General features: G+C 51.7%; 12 protein-coding genes across 21 annotated transcripts; 11 read left to right on the top strand and 1 right to left on the bottom strand.

The window, feature by feature from the left end:
• Positions 1 to 470: 470 nt before the first annotated feature.
• On the bottom strand, positions 471 to 2,644 carry ABB37_02238 (hypothetical protein; the record flags this gene model as incomplete). Of its 4 annotated transcripts, none has more annotated exons than XM_015799129.1 (1): positions 471 to 2,644. In XM_015799129.1, the coding sequence occupies exon 1, from the start codon at positions 873 to 875 to the stop codon at positions 471 to 473; it is 405 nt and encodes a 134-aa protein (XP_015662607.1). In that variant the 5' UTR covers positions 876 to 2,644. The 4 variants fall into 4 exon arrangements, with proteins under 4 accessions (XP_015662607.1, XP_015662608.1, XP_015662609.1 ...); XM_015799130.1 differs by having other exon boundaries at positions 471 to 2,641; XM_015799131.1 differs by having other exon boundaries at positions 471 to 2,636.
• A 921-nt stretch (positions 2,645 to 3,565) lies between these two features.
• ABB37_02237 (hypothetical protein) lies at positions 3,566 to 5,157 on the top strand (the record flags this gene model as incomplete). The annotated part of the gene is made up of 1 exon (XM_015799128.1): positions 3,566 to 5,157. Exon 1 carries the CDS (start codon positions 3,856 to 3,858, stop codon positions 5,155 to 5,157), a length of 1,302 nt encoding a protein of 433 aa, XP_015662606.1. The 5' UTR covers positions 3,566 to 3,855.
• Positions 5,158 to 5,620: 463 nt separating this feature from the next.
• ABB37_02236 (hypothetical protein) lies at positions 5,621 to 6,596 on the top strand (the record flags this gene model as incomplete). Its single annotated transcript, XM_015799127.1, has 1 exon — positions 5,621 to 6,596. The coding sequence occupies exon 1, from the start codon at positions 5,721 to 5,723 to the stop codon at positions 6,594 to 6,596; it is 876 nt and encodes a 291-aa protein (XP_015662605.1). The 5' UTR covers positions 5,621 to 5,720.
• Positions 6,597 to 6,951: 355 nt separating this feature from the next.
• Positions 6,952 to 8,456, top strand: ABB37_02235 (putative beta propeller protein; the record flags this gene model as incomplete). 2 transcript variants are annotated; one of them, XM_015799126.1, is made up of 1 exon in its annotated part: positions 6,952 to 8,456. In XM_015799126.1, exon 1 carries the CDS (start codon positions 7,008 to 7,010, stop codon positions 8,454 to 8,456), a length of 1,449 nt encoding a protein of 482 aa, XP_015662604.1. In that variant the 5' UTR covers positions 6,952 to 7,007. The 2 variants fall into 2 exon arrangements, with proteins under 2 accessions (XP_015662604.1, XP_015662603.1); XM_015799125.1 differs by having other exon boundaries at positions 6,998 to 8,456.
• A 604-nt stretch (positions 8,457 to 9,060) lies between these two features.
• Positions 9,061 to 9,819, top strand: ABB37_02234 (putative mitochondrial Tryparedoxin peroxidase; the record flags this gene model as incomplete). 3 transcript variants are annotated; one of them, XM_015799124.1, is made up of 1 exon in its annotated part: positions 9,061 to 9,819. In XM_015799124.1, the coding sequence occupies exon 1, from the start codon at positions 9,139 to 9,141 to the stop codon at positions 9,817 to 9,819; it is 681 nt and encodes a 226-aa protein (XP_015662602.1). In that variant the 5' UTR covers positions 9,061 to 9,138. The 3 variants fall into 3 exon arrangements, with proteins under 3 accessions (XP_015662602.1, XP_015662601.1, XP_015662600.1); XM_015799123.1 differs by having other exon boundaries at positions 9,089 to 9,819; XM_015799122.1 differs by having other exon boundaries at positions 9,106 to 9,819.
• A 676-nt stretch (positions 9,820 to 10,495) lies between these two features.
• Positions 10,496 to 11,378, top strand: ABB37_02233 (cyclophilin 11 putative (CYP11); the record flags this gene model as incomplete). The annotated part of the gene is made up of 1 exon (XM_015799121.1): positions 10,496 to 11,378. The coding sequence occupies exon 1, from the start codon at positions 10,590 to 10,592 to the stop codon at positions 11,376 to 11,378; it is 789 nt and encodes a 262-aa protein (XP_015662599.1). The 5' UTR covers positions 10,496 to 10,589.
• A 486-nt stretch (positions 11,379 to 11,864) lies between these two features.
• Positions 11,865 to 12,483, top strand: ABB37_02232 (hypothetical protein; the record flags this gene model as incomplete). Of its 2 annotated transcripts, none has more annotated exons than XM_015799120.1 (1): positions 11,865 to 12,483. In XM_015799120.1, exon 1 carries the CDS (start codon positions 11,968 to 11,970, stop codon positions 12,481 to 12,483), a length of 516 nt encoding a protein of 171 aa, XP_015662598.1. In that variant the 5' UTR covers positions 11,865 to 11,967. The 2 variants fall into 2 exon arrangements, with proteins under 2 accessions (XP_015662598.1, XP_015662597.1); XM_015799119.1 differs by having other exon boundaries at positions 11,875 to 12,483.
• A 489-nt stretch (positions 12,484 to 12,972) lies between these two features.
• ABB37_02231 (putative mitochondrial agmatinase-like protein) lies at positions 12,973 to 14,117 on the top strand (the record flags this gene model as incomplete). The annotated part of the gene is made up of 1 exon (XM_015799118.1): positions 12,973 to 14,117. Exon 1 carries the CDS (start codon positions 13,119 to 13,121, stop codon positions 14,115 to 14,117), a length of 999 nt encoding a protein of 332 aa, XP_015662596.1. The 5' UTR covers positions 12,973 to 13,118.
• A 536-nt stretch (positions 14,118 to 14,653) lies between these two features.
• On the top strand, positions 14,654 to 16,065 carry ABB37_02230 (putative mitochondrial hypothetical protein; the record flags this gene model as incomplete). Of its 2 annotated transcripts, none has more annotated exons than XM_015799117.1 (1): positions 14,654 to 16,065. In XM_015799117.1, the coding sequence occupies exon 1, from the start codon at positions 14,800 to 14,802 to the stop codon at positions 16,063 to 16,065; it is 1,266 nt and encodes a 421-aa protein (XP_015662595.1). In that variant the 5' UTR covers positions 14,654 to 14,799. The 2 variants fall into 2 exon arrangements, with proteins under 2 accessions (XP_015662595.1, XP_015662594.1); XM_015799116.1 differs by having other exon boundaries at positions 14,716 to 16,065.
• A 1,004-nt stretch (positions 16,066 to 17,069) lies between these two features.
• Positions 17,070 to 18,197, top strand: ABB37_02229 (hypothetical protein; the record flags this gene model as incomplete). 2 transcript variants are annotated; one of them, XM_015799115.1, is made up of 1 exon in its annotated part: positions 17,070 to 18,197. In XM_015799115.1, the coding sequence occupies exon 1, from the start codon at positions 17,193 to 17,195 to the stop codon at positions 18,195 to 18,197; it is 1,005 nt and encodes a 334-aa protein (XP_015662593.1). In that variant the 5' UTR covers positions 17,070 to 17,192. The 2 variants fall into 2 exon arrangements, with proteins under 2 accessions (XP_015662593.1, XP_015662592.1); XM_015799114.1 differs by having other exon boundaries at positions 17,088 to 18,197.
• Positions 18,198 to 18,610: 413 nt separating this feature from the next.
• ABB37_02228 (hypothetical protein) lies at positions 18,611 to 19,563 on the top strand (the record flags this gene model as incomplete). Its single annotated transcript, XM_015799113.1, has 1 exon — positions 18,611 to 19,563. The coding sequence occupies exon 1, from the start codon at positions 18,724 to 18,726 to the stop codon at positions 19,561 to 19,563; it is 840 nt and encodes a 279-aa protein (XP_015662591.1). The 5' UTR covers positions 18,611 to 18,723.
• Positions 19,564 to 19,996: 433 nt separating this feature from the next.
• ABB37_02227 (putative mitochondrial GDP-mannose pyrophosphorylase) lies at positions 19,997 to 21,316 on the top strand (the record flags this gene model as incomplete). The annotated part of the gene is made up of 1 exon (XM_015799112.1): positions 19,997 to 21,316. Exon 1 carries the CDS (start codon positions 20,180 to 20,182, stop codon positions 21,314 to 21,316), a length of 1,137 nt encoding a protein of 378 aa, XP_015662590.1. The 5' UTR covers positions 19,997 to 20,179.
• Between the last annotated feature and the right edge of the window lie 1,227 nt (positions 21,317 to 22,543).

The raw sequence follows: 22,543 nt of genomic DNA, 5'->3' as shown, positions 1-22,543 counted from the left end.
TGGACGTAGGCGGAAAAGTGCGGCTGACGACATCCGTCAATCTCCCGCGCAGCTTCCTCACTTAGTTGGGTACTTTCATGGAAGGCATGATCACCTTGTGGCGCGCACACGCGTCCCGGCGCGCTCGTACTAGATCAAGCAGCGCTCTGGGGCTTAGATTAAAGAAAATCACGATAGAGTGCCGAAAAAGAAGTCCGCTGAACCTCGCTCGCCATCGACGTGCATGACATGCCACGTCGGTGCGGTGTGCGCTCTATGCGCACCTACAAGCGCCGTGGTCAGCACCAGCACGGACACCACGCCGCCGGCCGCCGTACCCCGCACAAGAGACAAGCCTGTCAGCTAGCGTCCCAGATCTTGGGATAGCGGTGTAATGGGCCTCGCGTAGTGCACCGGCGGCAAAGAAAGAAGTGGTCGCACGCGCCGAAAAACAAAGTGTGCCCACCGTGCCAGGTGCATCGTACCACCGCCTACATCGGTGCGCATACCGCCGCTATGCCTAGCGGCGCGTGCTGCTCGGTTGCGCGTCCCACATCGTGTGGCGGCCGGCAACCCCTGCAGCATGGTCCCGATGACGAACGCGTCACTCGGCCGACCATCTTCGCCCCCTCGTGCAACGTCGGTGTCCTGGCGTGACACACGACGAACGCCACGAGCGGTGGCGGTGTGCGACGACGTTGCGGCGTCGCCGGTGAAAGACTCTGCGCAGCCCGCGCCAGCAGTCTCCACACCGAGGACAGCACAAACGGGTACGTTTGCTTCGCACCGCATGGAAGCCTCGTGCACCGCTCCGGTGCGTTGTTCCCGTCCGCCGCTGACCAGGATCTCAACTGGCCAGCATTCGTTGGCGGCATCGTCACGTCGCGCGGCAGCATGGCCGGTACCTCCGCGGTACGGTCCGTGCGTCTTCGCGCATGTGCCGCGGCGCACCGTGATCCTCACGCGTGCGTCCGGGCGGCTCGGCTACCAGCAGCCCCACTGCATGGTGCCATCATCTCCATCCGCAGGTGCATGTTTACCAGGACGGGCACCAAGGTCCTCGCGCGTGCGCGCAACCTCTCGAAGGTGTGCGTCGCCATCGCTCGGCAGCGGTGTGTCTGTACACCCGTTGCTGCCGACTGTATTCCGCTAGGTCGTCGTGCCAGTGCACACGGCGACGCAGCTGCAATATCCGCGCGGTCCCACGTCTCGACTCGACCGAAGGGAGCTCCTCCCTCGCGAGTAGCTTGCTGGCTGCGAGGCGACGGGACGGGTGTGTGGTGAGCGTGCTTGCGCACCGCTCGACGCTGCGTCTCTACGCGAGCGACCTTCAGAGCCCTAACAGCTTTCCTTCAATTTTCACCCGGTGGACGTCGCAAGCTGTCTCAAAGACCGCCTCAAGTTGAAAAAAGCTACACTGCACTAATGGCCAAGAAACAAAAGAAACGTTAAAAAATAAAGAAGTTAAGAGAGAATAAATAATCCATAGAAGAGGGAAGAGAGAAAAACAAATCAAACAAAGAAGGAACTAAAGTAAAGAAAAAAAACTAATAACCTGGTAGTTGTAAACGTAACAAATTTCTGAAGCACATATGCTCGCCAAATTGCCGGACAAACTATTGTGGTGACCGAAAGTGCACTTACGTAAGCACTGTAATCTGCTGCTTTTAGAAAGGTAGCACAGAGACGTGCTCATTAGAAATGCGCACATTTGAGTTGCCTCTTGTGTCTTTGTGTTCGCCAAAAGGAGCAAACGAAACTGCTCACGAGATGTCTTACAGTGTCTTTGGAAGCACTCTGTGTTTGTATTTGCAACGTATCGCAGGAACGTGTTCACGAGGTGAATACCGGTGTTTTATTTGCTATCGGTTTTTGTGTTGGAGATTTAGCATACGAACATGCTTTGATCAACTTGATACCTGTCAGACGCTGTCTTTTGTGCTTCCTCTGTGCTTTACGTTTGGCGACTCTTCACTTGAGTTTGATAAAGAACTGTGTACAGTTTTCGATTGCCACTTTCCTTTTCTTGTTTTGGGGAAAAGAAACACAGCAACCGAAACTGCACAGAATTGCGGATGTCTCCGCATCCTGTTTGCAACGCAACACGGAATGCTGCGAGTGACATTATACACATCTCGCATTGCCCATTCGCATTCTCTTTTTGCCAAATTAATTAATTAAGAAAATAAAGGAAGAGATTATGAAAATAACGTGGCAGTCGAAACTTGTACATGATACTCACAAGCACATCTGCGCGCCATACTGCCCGTCTGTTGCTACAGTGAGCGTGGCAGCCGAATATCTGCACATTTCGTGAGCGCCTTACTGCACTCCTCTGCCGAAAAGAGAAGAAAGAGGCAACGGGACGCGGTCCTTAAGCACAACGAAGTGCTGATTGCCAAGAAAATAGAAACTAAGGCCTGCAGTAAACTAATCAACACCTACGTAGCACCCTGAGCTAATCGACCATTTCGGGTCTTTTAACGTCAGACGTCCAAGGATACAATGTTCCCTTTAGACAATTGTGGAAATGGTCACCATTGTGTGGATAGTGAACCACCGTGTGAAGAGTGTGTGGGTATGTGTGTGCGGAGGAGGGTGTGGTGCTTGTGGAGGTATCTGAAAATCTCTTGACAGAATTTCAGCACTCCCAAGCTTCGCTACTTCGTCGATAGTCGTCGATAGTCATCGATAATCGCACGAGTAGCACGTCGCAGAGAGAGGATAGAAGAGAAACTGACTTCCATCGTTTCTATCATGCCAGCCTCCCGCTTCGGCGCTTCAACCTCCATCCCGTGAAAAGGGATGTGGCATTCTCTGCGCGGTCAGGCCTTCCCCCCCCCCTTCCACCAATTCTTCTAGGAAACCTTAAACGGCGTTTGTTCTGTACAGTGCGCACATGTTAGAGAATCTGTTGAAGCTGATCTTTGAAAGGTCATTGGCGAACACGCGTGTTTTGAATTCACAAATAAGATGTTTTCGACCGAGGCTTTTTACCGCGTTGATATTAAGGATGAAGAAATTATTACACAGTGTGGCCCTTCACGTTGTAATTGTGCATTTCCAATGCGGAGTTCCTGAGATTTGCTTCCTACGGACACAGTCTGGTTTTCGTGGACAGAATTTCTGCGGATATATTACTAGGCAGACCTGGTCCAGTTCGTGCTGATCGAAATTGCTGCGCAAAACATGGCTTCACTTTTCTCCACTCTCAATATCAATTCCAGCTTTCGTGACTAGGCTCTTTCGATATTTTTTTCTCTGCTGCTCAATAGTTGCCTGCACCGTTGATGCTCTGTCAAATACCACCTCGAAAACCAATGCTCGAAACGAGAACAGCCTTTAAATTGTTTCCGGTATCCTTCAATAGTGAAGAAAACTAGTGGTGTGGAATCGAAAATGTGAATTAGCGTGGCTGTTGACTCTGACCTTCGATTCGTTTCCGCTGCACACGTTGATAAGATTAGACTAGGATAAATTACGATTCACCATTTCGTCATGCGCTACCAATGGTATTCTCTACAATCACCTATTTTCTTGTTTTTATATTCTTCATCACTCTGTAATACTTTCCTTACCCGTAATAGAAACTTTTTAGGTTCATCTTTTTGCATTTTTTTCACCAAAAAAGGAAACTGAAGTGCTGACGGACGTTTCTGTTTTCTTTCTCAAAGCATTCAGCGGAGACATTCAAAAGTCAACTGTAACAAAGTGTCTCGGTGCCCTTAGTTCAGCGAACCACATTATTTGCTTCTGCTGCCTCTCGTTCAACTTTATTAGATTGACAACGCAGTCGCGAATCTCAGCGCTTTGTAACGCGTTAACTGAAAAGTTATATTGAAGAACACCATCGCGGTACAGCATCGGAAATAGAAGATGCCGGTGGAGTACTTGAGTGCTGTCGAGCGCACTCGGTTGATGGATGCATTGTTCGAAAATAACATCTTGTTTGGGGCGCTTTCCCAGAAGTTCAAGGAAACGTTTCAACCACCTCGCTACACAGCAGCCGCTTACGAAATTGGCCAAATATGCAAGGAGCTGGTCGCTTCTTCAGAAGGGGCAAGTCTGATCAATGCCTTGTTTGTAGTTGACTGCATGCGTAAGCAGGACAACATTGCCGCAAAATCGACGTTTTACGACATTTTGATCGAGTTAGAACACGCAATTCGACGCGATATGTTTGTCGTGGAGCAGATTAAATACAGCGCAAAGGAGTCGAAGGAGAGCAAGAAGAGTCTGGAGGCCACTAGGGCCGAGATCTTCCGCATTCACTGCGCCGCGAAGGTTTTTGCTTTCCAGCTATTAGGCGACGCTGTGACGGACGATGAGAAGTCGGTTTCCTACGTCTCGAAAAGGCAAGATGCGATCGATGAAGCGCTCAATGCGTGGGAGAGAGCCAGCGTTAAGATCAAGGAGCCGATGGCGGACATGGAGCACTGCTGGGTAGCAGAACATGAGAAGCAGCAGTGCGGCTGCATTTACGAAACGGCAGCCGTCTTTGATGACCAACCAAACAGGAGGTCAGCGTTGCTTCTGCCTCGCATGACGGCGAAGCTGCCCGTGTTGCCCGTGCAAGAGGGAGAGTTGCAATACTTGCTTCCCGGCAATTCGGCGATGCTCCTCTTTGATAACACCGTGCCGAGTGAAAACTGGACTCGCGCAAAACGGCTGCTTGTGGAAGCGCGCAAAACAAAGCTCTCTAAGGAAGACGAGCAGACGCTCCTCGGAGTTCTGAATGAGTCCATGGTTTCCCGTTTGGGTGTCTCGCCGCAGCTGTTGAGTGAGTTAGGCGCACACAACCCCGAGGTGTGTGCGTCCATTTTACTGAAAGTGCCTTCTCATTCCGCCGGTGCCTTTGTCCAATTCTTACTAAAGGCCAGCCTTCCTGACGACAACATGCAAACGATTTTACTGCACGCCTCTTCCGTCCTCCAGCAAATAAATATTCGAACTTTCGTCTCCATTATGCTGCACAAACTGAAAGACAGATCGAGTGCCGCGTCGGCTGATGCACTGAAAAACTTTGCACTCACACTCCAACAGTTGGTAGGCCGCGCCGCAAAGGAGAACAAAGAGATCTTCATTGCGGACGGCCTGCAATCTGAGCTGGATCAACTGTTCCAGGCGACCAACCAGCAAGAGATAAAGAGCCGCTGGGAGGAGATGAGGCGCCAGTAAATAGAATGGTGCTCTTCGCGTTGCGACACGTCTCTTTTCTCTTTCCAGCACTCTATTGTTTTAAGGAGTTTTTTTTATTGTAGCTCCACGAATAATACTGTGATTTGGCTATTTTTCTGGTTTTCTTCGTATTTTTGACGGTTTTCGTCGACTGGTTTCCTCTCAGATAATAAAGTAAAATTGTACACCAAACAGTTGCCAACGTTTGCACGGAAAAGCTACATAAGCTTCCCTGTTTTCTAGCGCAAAAATCAAATTCGCGTCCGTAAAGATTGTCAGTTTTTAAACGCGGTCGCTTAGGATGCAGTTACAAAAGTGATATGTATGGTTTATTTACTTGTTCAGACTAGCTCAGCATTGTGAAATTGTTGTCCCAGTCGAGATTTATTTCGAAAGATACTTGAAATGTGATTATCGGCAGCAAGCTACATTTCTCTACTACTTCTTTTTTCCCCTCTATTTAGTTCTCTTTACTTCACTTTGGTCACACACTACTATTACTATTTTTGATGCGAAGTAGTTTAAATGAGACGAGGCAAGTGCATTATTCGATGTAATCAGCAATGGGTGAAATTCAGGTTTCATTTGCGTTCTTATCTTCAAGGACTGTTGATTACTGCTGCAATGCTGGCTCGAGTGCTGACTTGAGTAGCTCGGCATCGCAATTTAGAATTCCGGAAGTCTCTAGCAGACGAGTTGCCCTTGTGAAGCTGTTAGACTTTGAGAGTGGCTGCTCGCGTGCTTTCCGTGCGTCGTGTTCAGAAACCGCTGATGTTGGCGCCGTTTTTGACGCACTGAGACGAAGCGAAAATTCTAATGCTGTTGAATTTGTTGGCTTCGAATTGATGTCGTTTTTTCCTGGTAATTATACTCATTTAAATGTTTCACGAGTGCTTTCTCCGCATGATCCAATTCCTGATTTTTTCTCATGTCAGCGAGTGCGGCTCGGGCAGCGTCTCAAATTTTCGGTGACGAGATGGCTTGTGATCAATACGTTTGTTTGCAGCAACGATGGGGAGCTGTTTGTTGGTCACGTACCCTTTCTTGTCCCTCTAACAGCTGAGGACGTTAGTAAAGCCTCAATTCTCTCAGCGGTAGCTCGGATTCTCAATCTGAATACAGAATGCGAAGCACTTCTGCGCAACTGCATTGTTCTCGCGTGCACCAACGATGGACGGAAGATTACGATCGATGAACCGCTGCAAGACGGCTGCGGTGCGGACCAGATTTCAATAGTGTACAACGCTGCGGACATCGGCGACATTGTTGTGGTGTCTGCGCAGTGGCACGCCAGTTCTCACAAAGGTCCAGCTCCCATCATACAAGGTGTGGTGACGCGTCGTTTTGTGCAAGACGGCATGCTTTTATTTGATGTTAAGGAAATGGATACTGCTGTCGTGATGGAGCGACTGAGCTGTACACAGCTTGTCCCTTTATAGCTGCTTTTTGCGAAAATAAAATGATTGAAATTTCGAACGGTAATTAAGAGAAATAAAGTCAAAAAAAAAAAGAGTCATAGTTCTGTTATTGTTCTACAAAGATCAAGATTAATCGTACGCATGTCGAATTTTTACAAAAAAGGTAACGTTCTTGACAAAAAAGAAGTTTGTATTGTATTCAGTCGAAGTTTCAAAGCAAACTACGGTTAGGTAGTGGGTTTCTTTCTTGCGTGCCTCGCTTTTTGCTGAGTTTCTCTCCTCTGTTACCTTTAATTCTACTCAACTCGTTCGTTTCTGTTCCATTTCTTACTTTATCATGCATCTTTTCTTTTTCTTTTTGCCTACGTTTCCTGCAGCTTTTCAGTCCTAACTCTAACCTTTTCTTCGCCTTCCGCGGTCAAGCATTGGAGAATGAGCTCTGATTGGGCACTGCCTCTCCGAAAGGTGCCCGTCAGCACGTCGACGGACACGTCCGTGGCGTGGAACACGGTGCACCTCTGCTACGAGCAGTCGTTCTTTGGGCAAATCACCAGCCTTTGCTACAATCATTCCGGTTCGCTACTCGGTGGCACCTCCACTAACCAGTTTGCTCTCCTGCGCGTCCCGCAGACCGAGGGCGTTGTCGTGAATGAGCAGACAGAGCGCAAGAACTACTCGCTGCGGTTTCGCGAGGACGACAAGCTGTACGTCCAGGCTGTAGATCAGCGCGTCCTCATCAAGTCCGCCGAAACAGCGTTTGAGCGTCAGTTCCTTGGCCACTCGCGCGATGTGCGCTCCGCAGCTTTCCTTGGAAAGCACAACTTTGTCTCTGCTAGCGATGACACAACGATCAAGCTTTGGGACCTTATGAGCGACGACGACCTCGGCACCGCTCGAGCACACACAGATTACGTTCGCACGCTGGAGCCGTACACGGGCGGGTCGTTTCTCAGCGGGTCGTACGACCACGTAGTGAATTTGTGGGATCCGCGGACGGGGTTGGACACGCCGCTGCAGACGTCCGGAAACGTCATCTCACAAGCCGTGGAGGCCGTGTGTTACGTTCCCGATGCGGAAATCGTTGCCGTAGGCGCGGGTGATCGGGTGCTGCTGTTTGATCCGAGAAAAGGCCTCACCATCCCGCTCTTCGACGGCTCCTTCCACACAAAGTCGGTCGTTGCCTTGGCGTACTCGCGAAAGTTCCGCAGCCTTCTCACCGGGTCGTTAGATTGCCGCGTGAAGATGTTCGCGCTCGACGGGAGCGAGATGCGCTGCATCTCGAGCAGGCGCTTCGAAAACCCCGTAGCGGCCCTGGCGGTGCATCCTGAGTCCGCGGAGTATGCCGTCGGCAGCGCCACTGGCGAACTGAATGTCTACCGCTTCAAGACGACGGAGAAGACGGTGGAGGGGGAAGAGGATCAAATGCCTGCTGAGTTCTCCCTGGAGAAGACAAAGCCCAAGTCCAAGGAGAAGGTTCTGCAGGACAAGATGATCGAGGTGCAATTCCAGCTCCGCAGCTACCAGTACAGCAAGGCACTCAAAACGGCACTGTATTCACGCCACCCTGACGTGCTTGTTTCTACGTTTGATGAGTTGGTTCGACGCGGTGCGCTTCATGTTGCACTCAACAACCAGAATGATCGCACTATCGTGCGCGTTCTCCGCTTTGCAACGGAGTACGTGGACAAGCCTCAGTTTACCGACACAATGCTCGTCGTTTTCGAGACGATTTTCGAGATTTACAGCGCGTACGTAGGCCAGAGTCTCTTTTTTCATCGTGAGATTCTCATCGCACAGAAGAAGATTGGCGCATCGCTCGCGGTGATGCAGCGTATGGAGAAGACTATGGGAATCATGGACCTGATCGTGAACTCAGATTGAGCTGTGTGAACACTAAGTGGCGTGATGTGTTCTTCACGAGAACAGGAAGTGGTCAGTTTTTCTTGGCGTGCCGGTTCGTGCGTGTGTGGGTTTGTATGTGGGTGTGTCGCAGCGTTTAATCTGTTGAAGTGTATTTGTGGTAACCGTTTCGTTTAAGTAAAGCAAAAAGCAAATACCGTTGTTAAAGAAAAAAAAAGGGAGAATGAGGTGTTATTCTAAGCAAACATCTTAGCTGGAGCTCACGTCAGTTGCTCTACTGTTTTTGCGTTACAGTCTGGTGCGTCTGGGATCTTCTTCTGTGCTCATCGCCTTTCATTTTTAGCCGAAAGTCAGAAAGCTGTTTCGTGTAGCCTCTGGAATAAATATGTAAAAGAAGAACACCAATTGCGCTTCCGTTTTCCTTTAGTCTTCAATACAGCTACCACTTGGGCTGTTTGCGTTGCCTTGTTTTCACAGACACATCGAATGTTTCGCAGCAATTTCCTGCCGATCTCTCTCTCGCTCTCGCTCTCGCTCTCGCGCTTCGCTTCTCAACTGTACCACTTGTTGCTCTGTTCTTCTCTAACATTCTCCGTTAACTTTACAATGCGTTTTTTTCTTTTCGGTTTCATCATTGTCATTGTGGCTCCATGGTGCATTCATTGCACCAGATTATCGACTCACCGCAACAAGCAGAGTTAACATGTTCCGCCGTCTCGCCGCCACCTCCTTCCAGAAACGCGCGCTGTGTCGCGCCTTCGCGACCACCGCCCCACTCCTGAATCTGGATTACCAGATGTACCGCACCGCCACTGTCCGCGAGCCGGCGCCGCAATTTGCTGGAAAAGCAGTGGTAGGCGGGGCCATCAAGGAGATCAACAGCAACGACTACAAGGGCAAGTATGTCGTGCTGTTCTTCTACCCCATGGACTTCACGTTTGTCTGCCCGACAGAGATTACGGCCTTCTCGGACCGCAACGCTGAGTTTGAGAAGATCGACACGCAGGTCATTGCCGTCTCGTGCGATTCCGAGTTCTCGCACTTGGCGTGGGTGAACACCCCGAGGAAGAAGGGTGGTTTGGGTGAGATGAAGATCCCCGTGCTCGCCGACAAGAACATGGAGATCGCACGGGACTACGGTGTGCTCATTGAGGACATGGGTGTTGCTCTTCGCGGTCTCTTCATTATCGACAAGAAGGGCATTCTGCGCCACTCCACCATCAACGATCTCCCTGTTGGCCGCAACGTCGACGAGGCCCTGCGTGTTGTGGAAGCGTTCCAGTACGCGGACGAGCATGGGGACGTGATCCCGTGCGGGTGGAAACCGGGTCAGCCTACCATGGACCCCAAAAAGGCGGCAGAGTTTTTCGACAAGAACGCGTAATGATCCTATGCGTTTTTCTTGTGCTTTTTCAATTCGTCTCCTTTGATTCTTTGGACTCCGCCCAACTTTACAAATCAGCAGATGGGAAGGAGCAAATACAAAAGCGAAGAGAAATCATGCTTTTCTGCGTGAGTTTTTTTCTCCTTGCGATCAGAAGTGTTGCTAACGAGTGTTCAAGACACATAGGAGAACACTTGCGCCAGCGTTTCCAATACTCTTATTTTTCCTCGTTACCTTATTCTATTTTACATTTCTCAGATATACTCTTCTGGATAGTTTACTATTTACGTAAAGTATGAGCGATGCAAAAAGGAAAACACTGCAGCTTTGTGGAAAGCACTGAAAGAGAGACATTTGAAAGTGCAGTTTGCTTTACGGTCTGCACAACACCGCTGCTTTTTTGGCGACGCTGTCAAAACACCGCTTTATCTGCATTTTTTTTTTTGTCACGCTTCAGAAGTTTGTGTTGGAAAGGCCTCACCTGCGTTTGCAATGCGAGAATGGCTGAGTGGATGCTCGTGGATGCTTCTGCATCATCGAATTGTACCTTTTTCTTGTAGGTTGCATTTCTACAAGTGTGCCCTTTCCGTCTTAACTTCTCGATAGATTACTTTCTTTTCTCTTTCCTATGCATACTGTGTTTCTTCTTTGAAAATATTTATATATTCTTTCAACAGACAGCGGTGTATATCCGCGCAGACACACTCATTCACACACGCGCCCATTCACAATCACAGATCAGATTCTTCGTTCTTCCTTTTGCAAAAAGCATGTCGCGCATCAGTGTCCCACCAAAGTCAGCAAAGAGTCCTGGCATCGTGGCGGAGAAGAACTCCAACCCAAAGGTGTTCTTCGAGATCAGCATCGACGGCAAGGCTGCTGGCCGCATTGTGATGGAGTTGTACGCCGACACGGTGCCGAAGACAGCCGAGAACTTCCGCGCATTCTGCACGGGTGAGAAGGGAAAGGGCCGCTATGGCAAACCTCTGCATTACAAGAACAGCGTGTTCCATCGCGTTATTCCAAACTTTATGTTACAGGGCGGTGACGTCATTCGCGGCAACGGCACCGGTAGCGAATCCATCTACGGGCCGACCTTCCGTGACGAGTCGTTCTCCGGAAAGGCTGGGAAACACACCGGCCTCGGCTGCCTGTCGATGGCGAACTCTGGACCCAACACGAACGGCTCTCAGTTCTTCATTTGCACTGCTCCAACACCGTGGCTGAACGGCAAGCATGTCGTTTTCGGCCGCGTCGTGGAGGGTCTTGATGTGGTGAAAATGATCGAGCGTCGCGGCTCGGAATCTGGCAAGACCCGTGGGCGCATCGTCGTCGCTGACTGCGGTGAGATCGCGGCGGAGAAACCGGAGGTGGTGCAAGCCCCGGCTGCTGCGGTGAAGGTGGTCGCACCGAAAAAGGTGTCCACGCCTCCGGCAGCGGCGCCCGCAGTGGCGAAGAAGCGGGAACGCGACGAAGATGAGGATGAGACCCGCATCGCCCGTCTCCGTGCCAAGAAAGCGAAGCTGGCCGCTCTCCGGTCTAAGGCGGAGGATAACTAGCAGTCGTACGCGTTGTCTTTTGTTGGACATATAAGCCTTTAAGTAACTGTGAATAACTTGTTAATGGGCACCTTTGCTCTACGCGACGTAAAGGAGCAACGAAGGGACAAAAAGAACGCGGGAAGGCAACGCAACAGGGACTAGTCCTCTTCATTAGTCACCTGCTTTGCAATCAACCCCATTGCAAGAAACTGCGTCACTCGCAATGCGGTGAGCGGCTGAAGGCGAATACCACAAGCTCGAATGCGCCTGTGCTTCACAAGATGCGCAAATATTTTGTTGTTGCCTGAGACGAGGAGCGAGATGCAGCAGCTTCCCACAAAGTCTGCAGTGGGGCACGACCGCGCTCTCTCTCTTTAACTGTTCACCATCTTTCTTTGTCCTACCTTTTCCTTTCATCTTTTCTTGTGCCCGCTTGTGCGTGCTCCGCTTGTGGTGCGCTGGTCGGGCTGGCGGTGTTTTCCTCTCCTTCTTCTGTGACTCTCAGCGTGTTGGAGATTGTTTTTTAAGGAGCGGCACATTGAGCTGGTTTGCCGTGGTGCAGTTAGCGCGCGTTACACAAGGGCGTGAAGCGATAGCGCGTGCGGCCATGTTGCGGTGCGCCAGCAGATGGTTGTGGTACCCGTACAAGGACGTGAAGAGCAAAACGATCCTTGAGAAGATGGCTAAGGCGAAGCTCAAGGCCGGGATGGATCCGTCCGACGTCGACATGCAGGAGCTGGCGAGAGAGAGCGGTCTGGCGCCGTCGAACACCGCAGACATTCAACACTTTGTGCAGGGCAAAGAGACTGTTGTGGCCATGTTGCAGGAGCAGCGGCTGCGGCGGATTGCGCGCCGTGAGGCGTTCCTGGAGTGGCAGGCGGGTCAGCGGGAGAAAGGTGCCGCACACCGTCTTCTCCGACAGGCTCGAAAGGCAGAAAAGTACAAGCAACGCCACTACCACGCAACCAGCGGACGAATGGTGCCGGTGCTGCCGGCACGGCACGAGGCATTAGACGCGGCACAACTCCTCAGCTCTCACAGACACGTGCTGAATTCAAAAGTTGTGGACAAGGCTGATTCACAGAAATGGGAGAGACTGCACCTCACCCTTGGCAAGAAGTAATCTGCCACCGAGTCGAACAGTGCGGAGTGGTGCTCTTTACGCACGGTTCGGTACACTTGTAACAATTACCTGCTTTCTCCAACGGTATAGTGCTAGCCTTCACGATGACCTCATTCACATTTCAATCAAGACAATTGTATTGCCAGGTAATGGGAGAAGTAAAGGTAAAAGGACAGCGAGGTATGCGCATTAGATAATTGCTGTTACCCCATTCCAGCGTTGCCAGTTCACAGCAAAGAAGATTTGCGGTTGTCCGACTAATTGCAATTGCCGACGCAGCCGATCTGACTTGTAGATCACAATAAATTCGCTTTGTTCATTTGGAGCCCGTACAGTGTGTTTCTTGTTTTCTCGAAGTCAGCGGTTGTAACAAATAGATATATTGCCGCGGAAGCAATCGAGACGTGTGGAATCTCATACTTCTCCTTCCCCTTCTGCGTCCTTAATTCTTTCTGTTCATCTGCGTTCCTCCTCCCCCCTCTCATCTCAGCAGTCGATCGAACTTCCACTTTTGCGCGTTTGGCTTCTTTTATGAGACTAGCAGAGGGCTTCTCATTTTTTTTTTCTTTACCTACTTAGGCTTACTTATCGGTTTATCGTTCCATTTCTTCTTTGATCTCTGTAACCACCTCCAAATGTTCGCAAAATTTCTCTCGCGAGTGAAGGCCATTCCTGCACGCTCTGGCGACTGGGCGAATCGTCTGGGCCCGGTCGCACTCATGGGCTACAGCGGCGGTGCACGCTCCAGCGACGTCAAGCTGCTCGACAACTTCTATCGGAGTCCCCGCGATTGCGACATGTACGCTGAGCTGACGTTTCACGAACCCGGGCCGGTGGAGTGTCCCCCTGAAACTGTCGTCTTCTTCCCTGTAGTCAAGTGCGGCAACATGCTCGACGGAGGAGTCAAGCACGACGCGGCAACGCGAGATGACTGGTACCTGGCCACCACGGAGGCCACCACCGACTTGCTGGAGAAAGGCTACATCCCCATCAGCGCAGGCGGTGACGGATCCGCCACGTTGGCTATGGTCGAGGCCTACAAGCGGCTCTTCCCAACGGAGGAGGTAGTGCTAATTCACTTCTCCGCGAGACCGTCACTGGAAACTCCAGAGAAGCCAATTCGTGTCCTGCTTGAGAAAGATCTACTGAAGGGCGTCATCGAGGTTGGAAATCGCTGCGTCTCCTCCTACGATCGGAAGGTACGCAAGCAGCACAAGGTCATGTACATGGATATCCAGGCCATCTACGCTAAGGGTCTGTTTTGCATTCGCGACATCCGCAACGACTTTCCCGTGTTCATCAGCATCGACGCGGACGTCCTCGATCCGGCTTTTGCACCTGCGGTGGAGTCACCTGTGCCAGGCGGTTTCACCACGCGCGACCTCCTGCACGTCATGACCAGCCTTCGCGGACCGAAGGTGGCGGGGATCGATATTCACGGCTACCGGCCGGAACTGGATATTTGCCGTGGCGACGGGTTGGGCCTCACGCAACTGGCCCTTTCGAAGGTGCTGAAGGAATCTATTGTTAAGGCCTACGTCATATCGACGCAGACGGAGGAAGAGGGTTTGGAGAGAGTCCGCGTAATGCAACGGCAGGGCACCATTTCCGACAACCCCTATCCGGACTATTAGGGCACAACTCACAAACACGATGGGTATCGGAGTGTTTTTTTTGTTGGGGTATAAAGGCGCTGCTTGGCTTTTATCAGGCGAGAAACGCCTTGTACTGTGTGTTGCGTTTGTTGTCTTTCATTTTAAATCCCATGCTTTCAGCGTTTCCACAGAGCAGTAGTTTTCCGTAAATGCAAAATATATTTATTATACTATTACTGACGAGTAACAATTGAATGAGTCGGATTGCGCATGTTACTGCTCCCTCTCGTTTTCCTGCGGTGTCTTTGAGGCTGTTGCCTTAAGACGCTTGCTTTTCGAAATCTCCGCTTCCTTCTTGTATGGGCTCTGAGAAGCTGGGAGGGGTGGGGTTTATTTTTTGCAACTTGATTCCCAGGTACGAGACAGGCGCACCCTTTTCTCTTTGGTGGTGTAGAAGCTCGAGAGGAAAAGGCTCCATGCTTTTACCTCTGTTGCCGCTGTAACTCATTCTCGCCTTTCTCTTTCTGCTCTCCTTTGGTTTTCGACAACGCTCTTTGACACTTGCAATCTGCACGGACAAACGTTAACACGTACCCGTTTCACACTTCGTACACGCGCCCACTTCTTATAACATCCAGTCGAAACGATTTGATTGACCGATCCGTCTTTCCTTCGTGCTTTTCTTCTTCTCCGTTTGGTAGGAACACACTACACAATCACAATGTCCGACAAAGGTGCCATGGTGCCACGTGAGGAGTCGCCGCACTCCATTGCCAGCGAGTTGGATCGGCGCCGCAGTGAGGCCCGCACGTTAGAGCTGCAGGTCTCACGGAAGGAGGCGGAACTCCAGCGCGCGAAGGAGGAGCAGGCGCTGTTGAAGGAAATGCGCACGGTGAACGAGATGATCATCCACAAGAAGGAGCGGCAGAAGAGTGAAGGACCGGTGAGCGGGCTCAAGATTTCTCCTGAGTCGCTTGTCGAGCTGAAACAGCTGGAGGACGCGCTGAAGATGGAGAACCGCAAAACGGCGGGGCTGCAGCAGGTGTCCGACGTGACTTCTCGTCAGATGGAGGAGGTGGAGCGCTCGTTAGAGCAGACGGAAAACCAGCTGGCAGAGGCGAAGCGCTCGACAGGGTGGGACACGGACCGCCACTCGGCCCACACAGAGGCGAAGATGAAAAACGAGTACCGCCAGAAGAAGATGCTTCTGACGTCCTTGACGTCGGAGCGGCGCACCTTGACGGAGCTGACAGAGCGACTCAAGCACCAGGTGGAGGAGCTGCAGGAGAAGACGGCGGCGGCAGACGAACTGGACGACCGCTTTGCAGAGTCTGAGGAGGAGCTGCGCCAGCTGGACATGGTGTACAAGGAGCAGATGGAGCAGGTAAAGAGCAACGAGCGCATTCAGAAGAAGACGGAACGGTTACTCAGTGTCACCAAAGATGAGGACGTGTACAAAAGCATCCGCCAACTCGATGGGGACAAGAAGGTGCTGCACACCAACCTTTCCAAGCTTCGTGAGACGAACGTGAGCAACTCCAAGTCGATCTTGTCTCTCGAGGTCCGTCTGCGCCAGCTGGAGACTCGGTTAGAATCCGTCAACGTGTTCCTCCAGGAGGTCTTCGCAGAGGTCGAGGACGATGAGCCGATGGAGGACGTGCCGGAGGGCGTGACAGAGGTTCCTTTAGTGCGTTTTGAAGAATTAAGTGCCGCCTTGGAACTTTCACGCGAAACCGTAGCCCAGCGCGACGCCCAGCTTGATGAGCACGACGCCAAAATCGAGCAGCTGGAGCGAAAGATTGTGATTCTGCAGAACGCGATAGCGTCGAGGCAGGTCTCGTCGCAGGTGCAGAGCCGCACCCGCGACACAGAGCAGCACAACCTCCAAAGGACCCACGCACAGCGCCTCGGCCAGTTGCAAATGGAGCGCGAGCAGCTTGCCGTGGAGAACTCCACTTTGCGGGGGCGCTTAGCACGGTTACAGTAGAGCATCGAACTGCGAGAATTTCACGCAGACGCATCTCACAAGCACCGCTCTTACGCGAGAGGATCATGAAGTTACCTACAGACGCGTCTTGTTGCTCTGTGTTGTTTGTTCCTGTACTTGTGCGTGCCGCGTAGATCGAGGAAAAAACTCCCTTTTTCCTCCTCCTGCGACACGCCGCACTTACAAAGAAAAAAAAGCGTTTTGATTAAAATGCGTCGTCCCAGTTTTGAATGACTTTCCATGCAAAAGAGCGCTTCTTCTTCCTCTTTTCTTCTTTCACGTTGGCCAATTGGGCCTGTGAGGACGTACCCTTCGCGCGACTCTTTGCTTTTCCTTTCCTACGGGCCCATTTTTGCTCAAATCCACCCTCGTCTCATCGCACTTCGGCGCTTTTTCATCTGATTGTTGTTGATACCGTTTCCTTCATATCCCTTTTTTTTTTTTACTGTACGCACTCGACTACGCGACTTTTTATATTTTAATTTTGAAAAGAAATTGGAATGCTCTGCATTACTCAATTGAAAAAAAAGAAGAATCTATACTGCGAATGTTCTTCGTTTTCTTTTCGACAACTCCTGTACACAAATGCACATACACCGTGGGTGGTGCTGCGTAACTTCTTTTTATTTTCCTGATACGTCTTCGCTCGTTGTTGTCGTCGATCTTAAGCAACAATGATGTCTCCGAATACAGTGACTGGTAGTGCTTTGGATTCCTTTAACGTCGTGGTTCTTTGGTGTGTTGGGCTCAACCGATGCGCTTCATCATTTTCGGCCTTCGACTTCTCCGTCTGGCCGTTGAGGCAAGTCGCTCGCTGGATAGCGGTGGTTGTGACGTTGATGACAATGAGAAGAGAGAAAAAGGGTAGCTTAAGTGGCACATCCATCTATTCCCTTGGAGAATGCAGCATCAACAACTCGGTTCCTCACCTTCTGTTTTATGTCCTTCTGTGTGTCACTTCTACGTCTTCCTTCTCTTTCTTTCTTGCTCTCTTTCAAAATGAAGTGCACTTCATCATCGTAGATTGTGTGCGGAGAGACAGTTTTGTTTCTATCGACAGCTGATGTAGTTTTTTTTTCCTCTTTTCCCTTTCATCTTCTTTGACTACGTCGGGGTCAGGTTGGCCAATGACAACTCTCGCGGACAGAGTGAGAAGCGAGTTTTCGCTGTCACTCTCCGCCGACTACGCCGAGCGGTGTCTACAAGCAACGCCGAATTTAACGTCTTCGGAGCTGTACCAAAAGGCACTGAAAGAAAATCTGCGCGACATTTGCGGCGCCAGCGTGCTGCCATACGGAGTGGCAGCCCAAGTTGCCGCGACACTGCCGAACGCGGTGGTGCTGCAAATTAATAACTCACGCGACGCAACGCAGCCGCTGCGACCGTGTGCGGACATCACGGATGAAGAGGCCATCCTGAACGCAGCGATGCAGCGCAACTCTGATAAGCGCCTGCTGCGGCTGTTGTTGACCGATGGTAACGTGGAGATTCCGGCGCTTGAGCTGTCTACGCTGCGAGCCTTCAGGGGCATTCCCGTACCAGGTGAAAAGCTGTTGGTTCACAAAGACGCTGAGGTGCGCAACGGCTGCATCATTCTGACAGAGGATAACATAACATTGCTCGGCGGGGAGGTGCAGCAGCTGAAGCAAGATTTTTTAGCGCACCGTCGCCGACTCGAGGCTGGCTATCAGACAAGCAACGGCCTCGACGGCGCACCGCGCTTCGAGCCCCTGCAGGTTGGTCAGCATTATCGTGGCATTCAAGGTCCGGGAGGGTTGCCGAACGCGGCGGAGCGGCAAGGCGGTGCTCCTCCTCAGTGGTCGACTAACGCTGTGCGAGGCCGCGGTGGCGGCTTCAACAACAACTACAGTTACCGTGGTAGTGGTGGCGGGCGTGGCGGCGGACATGGGCGTGGCAACGGCGGTGAGCGTGGACGTGGCGGCGGTGGCGGCTACCGCGGGGGTGGCGGCCGAGGTCACGGCGGTGACGACGGTCGCGGTCGCGGAAGAGGCGGTGGTGGGTACCGCGGGCGGGGCAGTTCAGAGTCTTACCACTTCGACGTGACAAGCGGGCCGCCCCCGGAAGAGAAGTTCCCAGCAATAAACGAAGTGAATTTCCCCCGGCTGAGTTGAGAGACCGAGGGGATTTCGAACAGAGCAGAGGAGTTCAATTACTTATTGAAGAAGCGGTCTTCCTTGCACCGGTGCAAAAGGGTTTTTTTTTCTGTCTTCGCTTTGAGCGCAAAAGTAAGTGACTGGCATTTTTGACTGCACCAGGGACAGTACAGGGGCAACCTGCGCTTTGCGGATCCGCCGCATTCGTGCTGCGTACGCATTCCGGCCCTCACACATCAAGGCGCCGCGCACATTTTTGGCTGACAGCGCTCAGCGGCACAACAAGAAGCACCACGCAGCGCCTTACCTGATTGTAGATGATGTTCGGAGTGCAGTCCTCCCTCCGCCTTCGCACACGGGTGCTTTGAAGGGCTTTTTTTCTTCCTATTCAATCCTGCCTTTCTTTGCCGTGTTTCCAATGATCACCTCAAGGAAGGTCATCTGCGCGTTTTGCTCTCGGCGTATTGAGCGCCCATTGGCGTACTCGGTGTCTTATTTCCCGTCTTTGGTGTGTCGTGTTGCCTGAGTAACTTGCGAAGGCTTGATGGACTCGCCCTCCTGCAGCTGCGCTATTTCCCCGTCATGCGATGAGGCAGACCCGGAAAGCAGAACTGTACTCAACCGGCGCGACTCCCTTATCGTGCTCGCTTGCGACACGAAATACAATCACGTCGACGCACTTCGGAAGCTGATGCGGCGCGATTCACGGTTTGCGTGGGTGGACCTTTCGAGCTGTAATGACGTCCGTCACGCACAGATTTTTGTTCGACAGAGAGGCGCGACAGCGGCGGGATGGACCGAAGACGACGCGCAACTACGTGCACTGTTGGAGTCCGACAGCATCCCGCAGTACGTGTGGCCCGCAGCAGGCTATCTGCAACAGTGGATTCGCGCTCATCGCAGCACCTTTGCAAGCAAGACTATTTTGGAGCTCGGGTGTGGGACGGGCATTATTGGCCTCACGGTGGCTCAGTACGCCAAGCTGGTCGTTCTTACCGACTGCTCTGCCGTGTCACTTGCCATGACACTGGAGTCCCTCGCACGCAACAACGTCTGCAACTGCAGCGTTGCAGCACTGTCGTGGGGCCGAGAGGATCAGATGGCACACGTTAAAAAAGTCTGTCACGTTGACGGCTTCGACGTGGTGATCGGAAGCGACGTCTTTTACTTCAGTAGCGCAATGAAGAGTGGCCTGGCAACAGTGCGAAGCGCTTTTGCCCCCACAAACAACCGCGCCGCCATTTTTCTCTGCGGCAGCGTTGCTCGCTCAGAACGCATGGAGGCTGAGCTCGATGAAGTACCGATCCAAGAGGGTTTTGAGTTGACCGATTTTGTCGCCCAAGATTCTTTTCGACTTTACTGTTGGAAGCTAGCGGCTCGGTGACGCCCGTCTGCCGCTGCGCTTTTTTCGGTAGATTTGCACCGCGTCCACTGCTTTACACTCGGCATACCTTCTCCATGGCGTGTGCAGGACGCTATTTTTGCCCCTGCTTCATCGAAGGGATCCGATATATAAAAAGAAGCATCAGTGCAAGTTGAATTCCGCGTTCGTTTCGGTCAAAGCACAAGCAGAACGGTCACGCTTTTTTACTTGAATGGGTGGCCTCGCGTTTTCTTCGTCGTGCTTGCATGTATTTGCGAATGTGGAAGGTTCCTCCCTACGCTCAGCGCCGCGGCGTGCAGGACGAATTCAACGCCCAACTCCGTTACGTGTTGGAAGATGACGTCTCGTTGCTGGATTCCTTTTGCCGCTCTCGCCGTTCAACGTTCCCCTCGTCCTCCTCACAACTCTTTACCTTTTTTTTTTCCGCTACGAAGATCTTAACCGAGCTAGTTAGCATCTCCTGTTCTGCGAGCACGCATCAGTCAGAGAAAAGAAAAGTCTTTGGTCTCCGTTCTATTTGTCGTTTGGGCATTCGAACACTGTACGTGAGCCTTTCTTCCGTTTTTCCTGTTAGCCTTCTTTTAGTTCTTAACACCAAAACAGCAAACCAAACAAGATGTCCGTTGATGATGGTAAGGGAATGCGGGCTGTGATCCTGGTCGGCGGCTTCGGCACGCGTCTTCGCCCGCTGACGCTGACGGTGCCGAAACCGTTAGTCCCCTTCTGCAACAAGCCGATGATTATCCACCAGATCGAGGCACTTAAGAAGGTCGGGGTGACGGAGGTCATCCTGGCCGTTGCGTACCGCCCGGAGGCCATGAAGGCCGAGATGGACGAGTGGGCCAAGAAGATCGGTGTGTCCTTTGTCTTCTCGGTTGAAGAGGAGCCCCTTGGCACTGCGGGTCCTCTTGGCCTCGCGCGTGATATCCTCATGCAGGACGACAAGCCGTTCTTCGTGCTCAACTCGGATGTCACCTGCATGTTCCCCATGGAGAAGATGCTCGCCTTCCATAGGGCACACGGCGGCGAGGGCACGATCATGGTCACCAAGGTCGTGGAGTGGGAGAAGTACGGCGTTGTTGTGTACTCGCCGGAGTCGCAGATGATCGAACGCTTTGTCGAGAAGCCGAAGACGTTCGTCGGCGACCGCATTAACGCCGGCATCTACATCTTCAACAAGAGTATCCTGGACCGCATTCCTCCGCGTCGCACCTCCATTGAGAAGCAGGTCTTCCCGCTCATGGCGGCCGACAAGCAGCTCTACGCCTTCAACCTGGAGGGCTTCTGGATGGACGTCGGCCAACCGAAAGACTTCATCACCGGTATGACCAAGTTCATTCCGTCCCTGATTGGCGACCGCGCCACCGAGGACGTGCACACGGAGGGTGTCCAGCACCCCAAAGGCAGCCACTTCACCGTCGTCGGCTCGAACATCATCGACCCCTCCGCCACCATCGGCGCCGGCGCTGTTGTGGGCCCGAACGCGTCTATTGCGGCCCACTGCGTCATTGGCGCCGGCTGTCGCATCGACAACTCCGCCATTCTGGCCAACACGAAGGTCGGCAAGGGCACGTTTGTGTCGCGTAGTATCGTGGGGTGGAACAACCGTATTGGCAGCTGGTGCCACATCGAGGAGATCTCCGTGCTGGGCGATGATGTCGAAGTGAAGGACGGCGTTGTGATGATTGGCACCAAGGTCCTGCCCAACAAGGACATCTGTGACCATCAGCTGCAGCCGACGATTATCATGTAAAAAATGCTTCGTGGAAAACGTACATGGAGCGTTGGAAAGGAGAAAAAATGCTCATTATCGCATTCAAAAGGCGCTCGCCGACCACAGGGCTGATGAAGTGCGATGGGGTTGGCTGCGTTGAATGAAAAGGAAGGGCCTGACAAGCCCTGAAACATTGCCCTCCCATCAATGCAGCTCTTCTTTTGTGTTCTCAGAGCGCAATTCCAAACAACAACAACAAAGAAAGTAAGCCCTCGACGGTGCAACAGGTGGTGAGTTTGTGTTTTAAAGTGTTATTTTCCTTTTGTTTCCCACCAAAATGGTGCAGAAAGAGAAGAAAAAGACCGGAACCAAAATATAGTGTGCCTCATTGTTCTTTGTGGGCGATCTTGAGACCGAGGCCTTCGTGGACTGCTGTCATGCCGCGGTCCATATTTACGACCAACATAGCTTTTCTTTTCTCTTTGTCTTTCCGGTTTGTTTGTTCTTTGTTTTGTCCGTAATATTTCCTTCGTTTTAGTTTCCGTTTTCACAGCTGTCAAGACATCCATCGAGGTTTGTGTGGGAGAAACTCTCGCCTTTGTTTCCTTCTCTAGACTCGTTCTCCTTCAGAGGCGCAATAAGTCGTGGGAGTACGACATTTTGCAGTACAGCTGCTGTCAACTGCTTTTTTTTTGACTTGTGCATGAAAAACTTTCTCTCGTATTTCAGACATGCCTGTCCTCACTGAACTCCGTATGTTGATCGTGCTCACGTCAACGGCCAACACAACGGAAAGTCTTCCCCTTTTCCTCGTCGGAAACAGATGTGCGCGTGTGTCGCACAACAAAAAAAGATAAACCACACAAAAGACGCAGAATCTCTTCTCAGCGAATCACCGCCACAACAACAAAAAGCGCCTTTTTCTCTAGTTTCATTGGTGCATATCTCACCCCACACGTGTTAAACGTTCCAATTTTTCTCAATCAACGCGTGCTGCTGCTGTAGCTCGACACGACGGTGGTGGTGAGGATGCTGGATATCATTTCGACGTCCAAAGTTTTTTCCCCTATTTTGTTCCCCTTAACAGTAGTTTTCCATTCATTCATTGTTTTCCCACAAATCAAGAAGAATCAAAATTTCCACCTAACAAACGAAACAAAAACGCGAACCGTGCGCAGCCAGTGTAACGCGGTGGTTGTCGATTTGCTGCCGAGTCCGCGGTCCTACCACCTTCGGAGTCTGTGGCTCGACAAGTCCCTGTACGAA

The sequence above is a fragment of the Leptomonas pyrrhocoris genome, assembly GCF_001293395.1.
Source record: "Leptomonas pyrrhocoris isolate H10 chromosome Unknown, whole genome shotgun sequence".
NCBI classification, from domain to species: Eukaryota; Euglenozoa; class Kinetoplastea; order Trypanosomatida; family Trypanosomatidae; genus Leptomonas; species Leptomonas pyrrhocoris.
Note: the sequence above shows the minus strand (reverse complement) of the source record. Positions and strands in the feature narration are given on the sequence as shown.